We start from the raw sequence: 15,783 nt of genomic DNA on the forward strand, positions 1-15,783 counted from the left end.
ATCCTCTTGTTTCAATTTGGAAAACCCAAGAGAGCATTTTTAGTCTATCCTGAGACATGGCCCCCATCCGGGGGTGGGGCTGGTGGAGTTTACAATAACTGGCAGCCCCCACCAGAATCATATGGGTGAAATAGGAAGGAATGAGGCACTACTCTTTTGGAAAGACATGATTATATCACACTAGTTAAAGAAAAAAGGCCCATCTATAATGTAATGAGTTTTTGCTGAATGTTTGTTGTGCTTCTTTACACTCCCCCCCCCACACACACAAAGTTTTTATTTAAATTTCAGCTAGTTAATGTACAGTGAAATATTAGTTTCAGGTGTAGAATTTAGTGATTCATCACTTACATACAGCACCTGGTGCTCATCACAACCAATGCCCTCCTCAATCTCCATCACCTATGTAACCGATCCCCCCCACCTTCATCCACCTCCTCTCCAGTAACCACCAGTTTGTTCTCTATAGTTAAGAGTCTGTTTCTTGGTTTGCCTCTCTCTCCTTTTTTTTTTTTTTTACACTTAATTTTAATGTTAAGATTTTGCATGTAGTGAGAATGGGTAGAAATGTGTCTGTCTTCCTTTTAAGAAAGGGGTGCCTGGAGAGCTCAGTCAATTAAGCATCTGACTCTTGGTTTTGGTCATAATCTTGCAGTTCATGGGATCGAGCCCCATGTCGGGTTCTACACTGACAGCATGGAGCCTGCTTGGGATTCCCTCTCTCTCTCTCTGGCCCTCTCCTGCTCTCTCCTTCTCAATAAATAAATAAACATTAAAAAAGAAAAAAGAAGGGTGCTTGGGTAGCTTGGTCAATTAAGCATCTGGCTCTTGGTTTTGGCTCGGGTCATGATCTCAAAATTCATGAGTTTTCAGAGCCCTGCATTGGGCTCTGCTCTGGGTGTGGAGCCTGCTTGGGATTCTCTGCCCCTCCTGCTCTCTCTCTCTCTCTCTCTCTCTCAAAATAAATCAATAAACAAACAAACAAAAAAAGGCTCAACAATCCTGCGTGGTGCCTGATCAGGTGATAGCATCACCTTGGTGGTCTCTCAGTCCCTCGGCTAGCCCTCCACATGTGTCTGTCCCCTTCTCTCCAGGCTTCTTCTTTCTTCTCTCAGTGGCTGGACCAAGCTGATGAGGCCTTGGCCAAACAGCGGAATCACAGAGCTCTCTGATGGAGCGAACAGACTGAGGAGGTGGAGAACCCTAGTCCAGGGTGCTGCTCCTGGGGGTGGGGTAGGAATGGGAACCCCCAAGTACCCTCAGAATGGGGGTGGACAACTCACTGGGGGGTGAGGTGGGTGAGGACCATTTGGTGTGGGGGACAGACCACCAGGTCTGATGGGCCACAGTCATAGTGTGGGATCTGGGGAGGATTTGACTTGGCCAGTGTCCACACCTAAGAAGACCCCTGTTTGGGCCTTAAGGGAAATGATATCTAGGGCACTGTGAAGAAAGTTAAAATCACCCACAGCAGTCAACAAAAAGTGTGCCTTCAGGGGCATGTAGTTTTCACAATCGCAATGCTGTGGACAAGATCACAAGGGTCACTGTCCATCTAAGTCATGTTATGGAGTGAAAAAGATCATTCCCAGAATGAGGAGGAGGACCACTCTGCAGCCCAGGGTCTGGGTGAGGTCACAGCTGGGCAGAGACCAGTGCACCTGTCCAAGGGTGTAGTCAGGGGTTTGTCCTAAGTGGAAGATAGGTGAGGTTTTGGTGTTAAAAATGGCTGTGGGTGGCAGTAGGGATACCTTTTTCCAAGCACTTAATTCTACTAACTTCCTAAACCTCCTCCTTCCTCATCTGCAGCTTCTCCAGTCTATTCTGCTCTCTTCTCCAACCTGCTCTGCTTCATAAACTAGACAGTATCAATAGGCTCCTTGGCTTCTGTTTAGGTTTGTCCAATGAGACATACCAATAGGAGATGCAGGACACGCGGAGAGTGAGGCTGGGGTAATTTGCTTCTGGCAGTCTCTCTGCCAGGTTGCTGTAGATTGGCTGTACTCTTCTACTAAAGGCCACTACACCTTCAGTCAGGTGACTCTCTCCACACAGCTGTCCTCTCCAGGTTCTAGTAGTCACTTTCTTCCCTTGCCTCTTCAGGCTAAGTGTGGTAACAACTCCCTATTGTTACTGGGCCTGGGATTCTGTATACTACCCAGGCCTTTGCAAATAGTCCCTGATTGGGGCTCCTGGGTGGCTCAGTCTGTGGAGCATTTGGTCCTTGATTTCTTGATTTTGGCTCAGGTCATGATCTCAGGGTCGTGGGATGGAGCCCTGGGTTGGGCTCTGAGCTGAGCTTGGAGCCTGCTTAGGATTCTCTCTCTCTCCCTCTGCCCCTTCCCCGCTCACTCCCTCTATCTGTCTTTCTAAAATATATATAATTTCTTCCAAAAAACTCTAAGAAAAATCCCCCAATTTTTTAAGTTGACCAAATGATTTTAATTTTCATTCGGAGAAAGAATAAATAAGTGCATGAGCATTGCTAAGAAAATTCAGGATGAGAGGGAATTTACCATCTTTGGGGAAGAATGGCTAACCCTACACCAAAGTTGAAACAATTAAAGTGAGGCTGATACATTGATGGCATAATCATGTGCAACTTCCTTGCACCAAAATTATAGACAAAATAAGTTGCTTTAGGTGAATCGGGGGAAATTGCCACATATTTAACAAAGGGTTAACACTGCTCTACACAAATCAATAAGATTTTTTAAAAAATCCAAAAGAAAAAAAGCAAAAGACAAGTCTACTAAAAAAAATTTAAAAAAAACCATGCTCAATAAACATATGGAAAAAATGTTCCATTGTTCTTATAATGAAATAAATACAGTTAAATAAAAGTTAACTTTTTACCTAATAAATTGAAAAATATTTTTTAACTATAACTTAAAATGCCTGTTAGACATCTAAGTGGAGATATTAAAAAGACAGTTGAATATATGAGCTAGTATTGGGGGAAAAAATCCAGTCTAGCAAATAAATGGTACTGAAAACTGTGAGACTGGGTTATACAACATCATTAATGTATTTCATGCTACCAAATTGTACACCTTTGAATGGTTAAAGTAATAATATTATGCTATGTATATTTTACCATAATAACCTAAAACAAAACAAAAACCATGAAACTAGAGGGAGTGACCAAGAGAATGAGTGAATATAGAAAAAAAGTCTGAGGTCCAAGCCCTGAGGTACTCCCAAGTGTTTGGAATCATTGTGGCTCAAAATTATATTGACTTTGACCTATCATATGAAAACCATTTTATGTCCTGACCCCTTACAGACACACATACATACACACACACTTAAGACTGAAGTTTCACAAAACAATACCTACTTTTACTATGTGATGTTTTCTGCTATTTTCTATATATTTCATTCTTTCTTTAAAAAATGTTTGTCACAAGAAAAACAAAGCAGAGGAGGGTAAATACTAAATGATGTGTAATATATAAGGTGAGAATGAACCGATGCTATTATTCCCACCTTCCAGAAGTTCATGTTAGCCCACTTCTGTTTTCCAAAGGCCCTCAGTAGTATCTGTTTTTGCTAACTGAAAGAAATCCGAAGAGGATTTTGCTTTTATGAAAAAAGGTAAAAAGTGAAAATAGCATTTGGTGTTTGTTTGGAGTTAGCCCCCAGAGCAGCAAGAGTGTCCCCACCAAGACCTCCTTCCCCCCAGCTGCACTCAGCAAAACCACCACATCTTTGAATTGTGTCTGTGAGCATCTGTGCTTTATCTCAATTTATTTTGTGCATCCATTAGCAAGGTGCATTCTAAGGTATCAGAAAAGCCTAAGAATCATTATTTCAGGGGTCTGGGAATGCTCAAAAATTTTTCTGTATGATTTAATAGTAATTGCTTCTTCACATTATGCCAGTCCAGCTTATGAAAGGTTTCATAGGAATGCTCTACTTTCATATAGTGGGGCAAAGCTGTATTGGAAAGGTAAGGGGGGAAATAACAAGCCAGTAGCAGAAGAAAGAAAATGGGGGAAAATATCGTTGCAGCTCTTTCTCTAAACCGTTTCCTAGAAAATTTTAACTATGGTAGTTATCTCACTACTGAATAATTACTGAGGCACTTGCTGAATTTATAGTTTCTTGCTCCAACTAAAATTAAATGAAAAGCTTGTTTTTAGGCATATTATTTTACCAACCCCTTATTTTCTATAGTATGCTTCCAGTCTTTTTTTTACCATAAAATCTTTTTTTAAATTAATTTTATTTTTTATTTTTTAAAATTTACATCCAAATTAGTTAGCATATAGTGCAACAATGATTTCAGGAGTAGATTCCTTAGTGCCCCTTACCCATTTAGTTCATCCCCCCCCACAACCCCTCCAGCAACCCTCTGTTTGTTCTCCATATGTATGAGTCTCTTCTGTTTTGTCCCCCTCCCTATTTTTATATTATTTTTGCATCCCTTCCCTTATGTTTATCTGTGTTGTCTCTTAAAGTCCTCATATGAGTGAAGTCATATGATTTTTGTCTTTCTCTGACTGACTAATGTCACTTAGCATAATACCCTCCAGTTCCATCCACGTAGTTGCAAATGGCAAGATTTCTTTTGATTCTTTTTGATTGCTGAGTAATACTCCATTGTATACATACACCACATCTTCTTTATCCATTCATCCATCCATGGACATTTGGGTTCTTTCCATACTGTGGCTGTTGTTGATAGTGCTGCTATAAACACGGGCGTGCATGTGTCCCTTCAAAACAGCACACCTGTATCCCATGGATAAATGCTTAGTAGTGCCATTGCTGGGTCGTAGGGTAGTTCTATTTTTAGTTTTTTGAGGCACCTCCATACTGTTTTCCAGAGTGGCTGCACCAGCTTGCACTGCCACCAACAATGCAAAAGAGATCCTCTTTCTCCGCATCCTCGCCAACATCTGTTGTTGCCTGAGTTGTTAATGTGAGCCATTCTGACAGGTGAAGGGGGTATCTCATTGTGGTTTTGATTTGGATTTCCCTGATGATGAGTGATGTGGAGCATGTTTTCATGTGTCGGTTGGCCATCTGGATGTCTTCTTTGGAGAAGTGTCTATTCATGTCTTTTGCCCATTTCTTCACTGGATTATTTGTGTTTTGGGTGTTGAGTTTGATAAGTTCTTTATAGATTCTGGATACTAACCCTTTATCTGATACGTCGTTTGCAAATATCTTCTCCCATTCTGTCGATTGCCTTTTAGTTTTGCTGATTGTTTCCCTTGCTGTGCAGAAGCTCCTTATTTTGATGAGGTCCCAGTAGTTCATTTTTGCTTTTGTTTCCCTCACCTCTGGAGACGTGTTGAGTAAGAAGTTGGTGCGGCCAAAATCAAAGAGGTTTTTGCCTGCTTTCTCCTCGAGAATTTTGATGGCTTCCTGTCTTATATTTAGGTCTTTCATTCATTTTGAGTTTATTTTTGTGTATGGTGTAAGAAAGTGGTCCAGGTTCATTCTTCTGCATGTCACTGTCCAGTTTTCCCAGCACCACTTGCTGAAGAGCCTGTCTTTATTCCATTGAATATTCTTTCCTGCTTTGTCAAAGATTAGTTGGCCATACGTTTGTGGGTCCATTTCTGGGTTTTCTATTCTGTTCCATTGATCTGAGTGTCTGTTCTTGTGCCAGTACCATACTGTCTTGATGGTTACAGCTTTGTAGTGTAGCTTGAAGACTGGGATTGTGATGCCTCCTGCTTTGGTTTTCTTTTTCAAGATTGCTTTGGCTATTCGGGGTCTTTTCTTGTTCCATACAAATTTTAGGATTATTTGTTCTAGCTCTGTGAAGAATGCTGGTGTTATTTTGATAGGGATTGCATTGAATATGTAGATTGCTTTGGGTAGTGTCGACATTTTAACAATATTTGTTCTTCCTATCTAGGAGCATGGAATCTTTTTCCCTTTTTTTGTGTCTTCTTCAATTTCTTTCATAAACTTTCTATAGTTTTCAGCGTATAGATTTTTCATCTCTGGTTAGATTTATTCCTAGGTATTTTATGGTTTTTTGTGCAATCTTTTTTTAAAATTTCTTTTAACATTTACTCATTTTTGCGAGACAGAGACAGAGCACAAGCGGGGGAAGGGCAGAGAGAGATGGAGACACAGAATCTGAAGCAGCTGATAGCACAGAGCCCAACGTGGGACTCAAACCCACGAACTATGAGATCATGACCTGAGCTGAAGTCAGACATTTGACTGAGCCACCCAGGTGGCCCAGTATGGTTCCAATCTTAACAAAAGTGGCCAAATTGACACAATTTTGAGGGGAGAGGTGGGAACAGGAGAGGAATTGTTTAGTTTGGGCTAAAGATTTAAACCTAGAAACACAGACACAGTGAGATTCTAACCATGGAATTAGATGGATTCAAACCATGGAAGAAATATATTAGGAAAAGCTAGATGCTCCATTGCCAGCATCAGAGAATCTTTACAGTTTGCTAAACATTCTATTGAAAACATTTTTCATCTAAAGGGTTTGGGAGAACACTTGAGGTCATGGCAAGTAAACGTTCCACACCGCAAAACAGTTGTTCTTCTCCCAGGCACCATTCATCATGCTGCCCCTATTGATCCTATTGTCAAGGTTCCCTCTTAATCAAAGAACTTTTTCTTTATTTTTAAATGTTTATTTATCTTTGAGAGGGTGTGAGTGGGGGAGGTGCAGAGAGAAAGGGGGACAGAGGATCTGAAGCAGGCTCCACGCTGACAGCAGAAAGCCCCACGTGGAGCTCGAACTCATGGGTGAGATCTTACCTGAATGGAAGTCGCTCAACCAACTGAGCTACCCACGTGCTCCAATCAAAGAACTTTTTTTTTTAATGGTTATTTATTTTTCAGAGACAGAGAGAGACAGAGTGTGAGTGGGGGAGGGGCAGAGAGAGAGAGAGAGACACAGAATCCAAAGCAGGCTCCAGTCTCTGAGCTGTCAGCACAGAGCCTGATGTGGGGCTCGAACTCACAAGCCGTGAGATCATGACCTGAGCCGAAGTCAGAGTATTAACTGACTGAGCCACCCAGGCACCCCTCAAAGAACTTTTTAAAGGCAGACATAAAAACCCCTTTTTACTTCTTCCAATTGAATTAGTCTTTTCTACAGTCATATATTATACAGTCATAAGATATATCCTGCATATTTTACAAGATATGTTAATATTACTTTCTTATAAGTAAATCAGTCTCCACCAATAAATAAATAAATAAATAAATAAATAAATAAATAAAAAGTTGGTCAAGACTCAGTCCAAACTCTTCAAATTGTAAACATTAAATATGTGCAGTTTTTTGTATATCAATGATACCTCAATAAAACTGGTTTTAAAAGGCATTAAGGGGTGCCTGGGTGGCTCAGTCAGTTGAGCATCTGACTCTTGATTTCAGCTCAGGTCATGATCCTAGGTTCGTGGGATTGAGCCCCATCCAGGCTCTGCAATAAGCATGGAAACTGCTTAAGATTCTCTTTCTCTCTCTCCCTCCCTCTCTCTCTCTCTCTCTCAAATAATAACATAAAATAAAGGCATTAAAATGTTTTCACAGCCCATAGGTAGGTTATGGCCTACAGCTTGAAAACCTCTTAGAGGTGAGGAAGACAAAGAAGCAGCAAGAAATATGAGTGATTTGTAGGAATACTGGAGAGAGTGGTGTCCCAAAAGCCAAGTGAAAAAAGTATGTCAAGAAGGGAGTTGTTCATTCTTTCTCATTGCCAAGTAGTATTCTATTGTGTATATAAACCACAATTTCTTTAACCATTCATCAGTTGATGGACATTTAGGCTCTTTCCATAATTTGGCTATTGTTGAAAGTGCTGCTATAAACATTGGGGTACAAGTGCCCCTATGCATCAACACTCCTGTATCCCTTGGGTAAATTCCTAGCAGTGCTATTGCTGGGTCATAGGGTAGATCTATTTTAAATTTTTTGAAGAACCTCCACGCTGTTTTCCAGAGAGGCTGCACCAGTTTGCATTCCCACCAACAGTGCAAGAGGGTTCCTGTTCCTCCGCATCCTCTCCAGCATCTATGGTCTCCGGATTTGTTCATTTTAGCCACTCTGACTGGTGTGAGGTGGTATCTGAGTGTGGTTTTGATTTGTATTTCCCTGATGAGGAGCAAACATTGAGTGTCTTTTCATGTGCCTGTTGGCCATCTGGATGTCTTCTTTAGAGAAGTGTCTATTCTTGTTTTCTGCCTATTTCTTCACTGGATTATTTGGTTTTTGGGTGTGGAGTTTGGTGAGTTCTTTATAGATTTTGGATACTAGCCTTTTGTCTGATATGTCATTTGCAAATATCTTTTCCCATTCCATTGGTTGCCTTTTAGTTTTGTTGGTTGTTTCCTTTGCAGTGCAGAAGCTCTTTATCTTCATGAGGTCCCAATAGTTCATTTTTGCTTTTAATTCCCTTTTCTTTGGAGATGTGTCAAGTAAGAAATTGCTGCGGCTGAGGTCAGAGAGGTTTTTTCCTGCTTTCTCCTCTAGGGTTTTGATGGTTTTCTGTCTCACATTCAGGTCCTTTATCTATTTTGAGTTTATTTTTGTGAGTGGTATAAGAAAGTGGTCTAGTTTCATTCTTCTGCATGTTGCTGTCCAGGTCTCCCAGCACCATTTGTTAAAGAGACTGTCTTTTTTCCATTGGATATTCTTTGCTGCTTTGTCAAAGATTAGTTGGCCATACTTTTGTGGGTCCAATTCTGGAGTCTCCATTCTATTCCATTGGTCTGTGTATCTGTTTTTGTGCCGATACCATGCTGTCTTGATAATTACAGCTTTGTAGTAGAGGCTAAAGTCTGGGATTGTGATGCCTACTGCTTTGGTCTTCTTCTTCAATATTACTTTGGCTATTCAGGGCCTTTTGTGGTTCCATACAAATTTTAGGATTCCTTGTTCTAACTTCAAGAAGAATACTGGTGCAATTTTGATTGAGATTGCACTGAATGTGTAGATAGCTTTGGGTAGTATTGACATTTTAACAATATTTATTCTTCCAACCCATGAGCACGGAATGTTTTTCCATTTCTTTATATCTTCTTCAATTTCCTTAATTTTCTATAAACTTCCTATAGTTTTCTATAACTTTCTATAAACAGTTTCCATAAACTTTCTATAGTTTTCAGTATACAGATCTTTTAAATCTTTGGTTAGGTTTATTCCTAGGTATTTTATGTTACTTGGCAATGAGAAAGAATGAAATATGGCCTTTTGTAGCAATGTGGATGGAACTGGAGAGTGTTATGCTAAGTGAAATAAGTCATACAGAGAAAGACAGATACCATATGTTTTCATTCTTATGTCGATCCTGAGAAACTTAACAGAAGACCATGGGGGAGGGGAAGGAAAAAAAAAAGTTATAGAGGGAGGGAGCTAAACCATAAGAGATTCCTAAAAACTGAGAATAAACTGAGGGTTGATGGAAGGTGGAGGGAGGGGAAAGTGGGTGATGGGCATTGAGGAGGGCACCTGTTGGGATGAGCACTGGATGTTTTATGGAAAGTAATTTGACAATAAATTTCATTTAAAAAAAAGAAATAAAGGAACTAAAATACTTCTAAAAAATAAATATTAATAAAAATTTAAAAAATACAGCCCATTTTTAAAAAAAAATAAATAAAAATTAAAAATTAAAAAAGAAAAAGAAAAAGAAGGGAGTTGTTCACTGAGTCAAGTGCTGCTATAGAGAAAGATGATGACTGGGGGTAGATCAGTGGATAATACAATGACAGAGCCACTAGTAACCTTGACCAGAACAGTTTTTGTTGAAGTTTTGGTGAAGACAAAGACCTAAATGGAGAATATTTTTTATTGTTCTTATTTTCTTTGGACTTTTATGTATTTTCCAAATGTTCTACAATGCAATTTGAACATCAAAAATAATAATAATAATATAAACACACAGTTTTGTCACAATTATAAAAAATAAGTTTGTTTATTTAAAAGAATGTCGTGGGGCGCCTGGGTGGCGCAGTCGGTTAAGCGTCCGACTTCAGCCAGGTCACGATCTCGCGGTCCGTGAGTTCGAGCCCCGCGTCAGGCTCTGGGCTGATGGCTCGGAGCCTGGAGCCTGTTTCCGATTCTGTGTCTCCCTCTCTCTCTGCCCCTCCCCCGTTCATGCTCTGTCTCTCTCTGTCCCAAAAATAAATAAATAAATAATTTTTAAAAAGTTGAAAAAAAATAAAAAAAATAAAAGAATGTCGTAATTTGAAATTTTTCTCTTGTGAGCACCTCATTCTCTTTTTAAAATGTTTATTTTTGGGGCGCCTGGGTGGCTCAGTTGGTTGGGCATCCAACTTCAGCTCAGGTCATGATCTCATGGTCTGTGAGTTTGAGCCCTGCGTCAGGCTCTGTGCTGACGGCTCAGAGCCTGGAACCTGTTTCAGATTCTGTGTCTCCCTCTCTCTCTGACCTTCCCACATTCATGCTCTGTCTCTCTCTGTCTCAAAAATGAATAAACGTTAAAAAAAATTTTTTTAAATAAAAACATAAATAAAAATAAAAATGTTTATTTTTGAGAGACAAAGAAAGAGAGAACACACACCCATGAGCAGGGGGTGAGAATGGGGATCGGGGTGTGGGGGAGGGGCAGAGAGAAAGGAAGAGAGAATCCCAAGCAGACTCCACACTGTCAGCTCAGAGGCCAATGCAGGACTCAGTCCCCCAAACCCAAGATCATGACCTGAGCCAATGTCAAGAGTCAGACACTTAACCGACTGAGCCACCCAGGTGCCCCGTGAATACCTCATTCTTAATAGTACTAAGTAAAATGTCCTGATACTTCAAGCTAGACATCATCTAAACTTTCCTAAATTTTTTCCTCTATTTTTCTGTTCCCCAAATTTCTCTAAAGGGAAAGTAAGTTTTAATTATTTCTCTCTGTGTTGAAATCTCTTCCTGTTTTCAAGGATTCAGACTATGTTTTACGCAATATGATGGTTACAAGGCACCTGGGTCTAACAAAAATCCACAGGAATCCCCCTATCATCTTCAGGAAGACATGCATCTTCAGGTATGAGAAGCATTTTCATGTTTGTTTTGCTCGACTGCCAAAACACATTCCCCTACTGTGATAGTAGATCTGAGAGACACAGCTTTTGTCTATTATTAGTATACTTAAATCTTACCCTGATAGGTTTTAAAGAAAAATTCCTGTTTGCGTGGTACATGTTAAGTCCTTTCCCCTTCAAGTACTTTTTAAAACAGATTTAATTGGTATTTTATATTAAAATTTCATGTTTTAAAGCATGATAGTGTTTTATTTTTCTGTGATGTTTTTTTCAAACATGGAATTCAACAAAAATCCACCATGATTGTGAAAAATATATCCATGTCACTTACCAGAGCTCATCATGTTAATGTTAGCTAGCCTGTGGACGTGTATTTTTTATTTGAAGAAAACAGGCCAGGCAAAGGTGGGGAGGAAGCAGAGAACATTGTCTTTAATAAGTACTCAGCTCTGGGTTACTTTGCATGCCTTTCATCTGTGGGATGCCAGGAACACAAACCGGACAGATGCAAAACTGATCTCAACCAGGGACGCACCTATCACAAAAGGGACTGACTGCTTGTTAGAGGTCAGTGTGATTGAGTAGGCAGTAATCTATCCCAGTCCAGTAGGCTAATTTGACATTTAAGCACATGTGTTAATTAAATTTTAGTTGGCCTCATATCTGAATGTTCATTCAGTTTCAACCTCTTTTCCACAGTTATTCCTTGTGCTGGTCAAATTTTATGAGAGTCCTTGCACACCCAGACTCAATCTTGGACTCCTGTGTGTAACTTACAACAGGTGCCTCTTGAGGAACTTTGTTGACCAATCAGCTTTATCTTTATGCCTGGAAAGTTTGGCATGATGCTTCATGACTGTGGTTATCATAAAGACACAAAGTGGTGGCTCAGCAGCAGGAAGGAGTGGGAACAGCAAAAAATAAAAAAAAAAAAAAAAAAAAAAACAAAACACATAAAGGACATAATCTTCCCTGGCATTATAGGATTGGTATTATGAGTCATGAATGTGCTTTTTGAGGCTAGGCAAAGCACCAACATTTTTACAAATACCTCAAAAGAATGACATCTGAATGTCAACATAGACTGGAAAGGGGGAAAAAGATGTGTCTATATCTCACTAGAGAGAGAAACCACTACTACATTTCAATGAAAATCTCAGGTCCCTCCAGGGAGCAGTGCTGCTGAGGCCCTACCCAGATCCTTAATATACATTCTGCTAGGGGCTGCACACTGTAGCTTCCTCTGGAGCAGTGCCCTTGAGTGATGGGAGCCCCTTACCTGGCTGTGCGTCACAGTTAGGTAAACACTTGTCTCACAACACACACTCAAAGATGCATGGTGGAGCCAATGACTGATAAAAGACCTCTCCAAGGTGGGGCAGATTCTTGGCACCATTTGCCTTCCAGAGCTCCCCTTAGGATGAGGCTGAGGCTAGCCTTCACATTCTTTTTAAAATTTTTATAAGTTTACTTATTTTTGAGAGAGAGAGAGAGAGAGAGAGCAAGCAGGGGAGGGGCAGAGAGAGAGGGAGACACAGAATCTGAAGGAGGCTCCAGGCTCCGAGCCCGATGCAGGGCTTGAACTCACATTGAGCCCACAAGCAGTAAGATAATGACGCCCAAAGTCGGATGCTTAACCAACTGAGTCACCCAAGCGGCCCTAGCCTTCACATTCTTAATTAGCTGCTTCTTCCCTCTTCTGCTTTCCTCAGACCCTTACAGGTTTCTGTGGAAAGCATTCCCTCTATAAATCCTTTGCAGAAGCATTCATGTCTTGGGCTCTGCTTCTAGGGAACCTGACCTAACATACTCATCAGTTCCTTCAGGCATTCAACTGGTACTTATTGGACAATATGTAAACAAAAACCAAATACCTTCAGACAAGTAGAAGTATAGCAAAAGACAATAAAACAGAGTAGCAGATGGACAGCGACCCGGGCGCTGCTACTTTATTTAGATTGCTTGGTCAGAGAAGGCTTCTCTCTCCAATGAGTGAGCTGAGAGAGAGAGCTCTGTGAAAGAAAGGGGGGAGCGGTCCAGGCAGATGAAACAAGGGCTGGTGTGGCTGGAGCATCGCTGGCACAAAAGAGCGATTCAGTATGTTTGGGTGGAATGTTACGAGACTGCTGATGTCTTATATCCTTATGCTTATTTGGTTTTGGTTTCAGAGACTTCCTCTTTAAGTGTACAGACACTTCAGAAGTCATTTTGGCCTCTGTCTGTGGAGAGAACCACATAGTAATTCCACTCCGTGAGAGAACGGGAAAGGCCTTAGGAGTTCTTGACTTTAACATTGGCAGGAATAAGATGCTACTGTATCGAGAATTTAAAGATCTGCAGAAAATGATAAAGGTGGTCCAAGCTGCTTGCTACGAAATATTGGGAGAAATATCTGGAGAAATAAAGAAAAACTATATCCTAGGTATTGTGAACGTAAATGTTCTGGATTCATGGGTTTAATAAATTAGGGGGAATCACAGATTGCAATGAAGGATGCACTTTCTAAAAGGAGTTGTTACAATATACAGCAATATACAGCATGAAAGGAATTCCCTCATGCAGTCTTGGGTTGATGAGTGTGGTCTATAAATTAGAGGAAAGGGTATTAAGTCTCATTTTCTTGGCTAGAATCATATGGTTTAGAACTGGAAGGACTCATAAAGGCAATATAGAACTAGCATTTATTAAAAGCCTCATCATGTATCAAGCACTTTAAATATGTAATTTCAATTAGTCCTTACCCTAACTCTGTGAGGTGAATGGTGATACCTCATTTCACAGGTGAGGAAAGTGAAGCTCAGAGAAACTAAACAACTCACACCAAATCACACAGTTAGCAAGTGATGAAACCTGGATTTGCACCCCAATCTGGTGCTCTTTCCACTAGATTACACAGTATTCATTTGCTGGGACAAGTGAATCTTATCTTGTTTTACAGATAAAGAAGCTAAAAACCATCAGAGTTAAGGTCCAATAGGAGCTTAGTGGCAGAACCCAAGACTAGACCCCAGTGCTTGTGATTCCACATCCAATAGGCTGCTCTTAGTACAAAATCAGTTTGGCCATAAGGGAAGGAAGAAGGAAACATGGAGACCTTTGGCTATCTAGAATGGAATAAATAGAGTAACACTACGTGGGATTAATCTGAGAGGTTTCTTGCCACCAGGTAGGGTGGAGTAAGTAGAAAAAAGAAGAAAATTTATGTTTTTTGAGCATCCACTATGTACTTACCACTAAGCACTTTTACTTATATCATCTTATTCAATTCCCAGATCACCAGGGAAGTAGGGATCAGCCTATGCTCACAGAAAGGAAAAGGAGGTTCAGAGAGACAAACCTAAGAGTGGGTATTCAACCTGAGGTCCAACTCCAAAACCTGAGTTTTTACCTTTCCTCAAAGCCTCTTCCTGTGAGCTTCACCAGTGTAATTCCATTTCTGCATATTAATTTCATGACTAGAGAAACGAAGGTTGTTTAAAAGCATAGGATATGGCTCTTTTACCTGGAAAAAAAAAAAGTTTACTGTATTATGTTCAGAATGCTATGAAAAACCAATATATGTACTGAACAACAGTGTGAGATGTTGCTCTGTTGTTTCAGAGATTGAAAATGTAGGTGAAGTCCAGCGGGCAGGAATTCTCTTTTTCCGAATCATGCTGCAAGAGCTGCAGGAAAGCCTCCAACTGCTTACCTCCTTAGACTTTGTATCACTGTTACTCTATGACTATCATCCTTCGGTAGAGCCCACATACCTGCCAGACACCAAGTCCCAGGAGGTGGAGGCCAACACAAAACTAGTACATGACATCCTGTTAGCGGTTATCTTGTTCATTCATCCAGAGCTGGAATTATCAAGTGACTTCGGAAATTGGGACAAGTGTAAAATGGTAAGTTTTTTTTTTTTAAACGTTCTTTTTGTTGAAGAATAACCCACACAAGTTTAGGTATACAAATCATAATTGCACAAATCCTAAGTGTACAAATGCAAGATTTTTTACACAATAAACATTTGTAACCAGCATCTAGCTCAAGAAACATTAATGGCACCCCCAAAGCCTTTCTTTGTACCCTCTCCTCACCCCAAGAGTGACCAGAATCCTGACTCCTAACACTGTAGATTGGTTTTGCCTGTTTTAAAATTTACATAAATGGGGGCTCCTGGGTGGCTCAGTCAGTCGAGCATCTGACGACTTCAGCTCAGGTCATGATCTCACGGCTCGTGGATTCGAGCCTTGCATCTGGCTCTGTGCTGACAGCTTAGAGCCTGGAGCCTGCTTTGGATTCTGTGTCTCTCTCTCTGCCCCTGCCCCGCTCACACTCGGGGTGTGTCTCTCTCCCAAAAATAAACATTAAATTTTTTTTTTTTAATTTACAGAAATGGAATTATGTAAACTCATGAATTGGATACTCCCACTTGCTGATGCTCCCATAACTTTTATTCTTTTGTTCACAGTATGTTAACAGACACTTTGTCACGAACATTTGTGCCTTTGATCCAACTGCTAGGCATGTGGAAGTTAATTTAAAGCTCATTGGTGAATATATCAGAGGTAAATTTACACTTCATTGTGTTCGAAATCTAACAGTAATAAAACATAGTTACAATTCAAATATTCAGATATTTTTATCACAATAAAGCAAGTGCCTCATAAGTTCAATTTTTAGGAAAAATAGTTCTGATAGTAATCCTCTACAGGGAGGAACACTATAATCGAGTGCATTACCCAAAGTCACTGTCTATGCCACACGTTTGAGAATTCAGAATCATGTTCATCTCCCACTTTATTGACTACATGTG

General features: G+C 40.3%; 1 protein-coding gene across 12 annotated transcripts in view; it reads left to right on the plus strand.

The window, feature by feature from the left end:
• Positions 1-15,783, plus strand: part of EFCAB5 (EF-hand calcium binding domain 5) — a 184,280-nt gene that overhangs the window by 155,592 nt on the left and 12,905 nt on the right. For 10 of the 12 annotated variants that reach the window (XM_049637931.1, XM_049637930.1, XM_049637933.1 and 7 more), the window contains 4 exons: positions 10,884-10,987; positions 13,154-13,407; positions 14,586-14,872; positions 15,439-15,535. In XM_049637931.1, coding sequence (XP_049493888.1) covers positions 10,884-10,987; positions 13,154-13,407; positions 14,586-14,872; positions 15,439-15,535 — 742 coding nt within the window. Of the gene's footprint in view, positions 1-10,883; positions 10,988-11,684; positions 11,909-13,153; positions 13,408-14,585; positions 14,873-15,438; positions 15,536-15,783 lie in introns of those variants that run through there. The other 2 variants (XM_049637940.1, XM_049637939.1) reach the window with 2 other exon arrangements.

Source organism: Panthera uncia, chromosome E1 (assembly GCF_023721935.1).
Source record: "Panthera uncia isolate 11264 chromosome E1, Puncia_PCG_1.0, whole genome shotgun sequence".
Taxonomy (NCBI): Eukaryota; Metazoa; Chordata; class Mammalia; order Carnivora; family Felidae; genus Panthera; species Panthera uncia.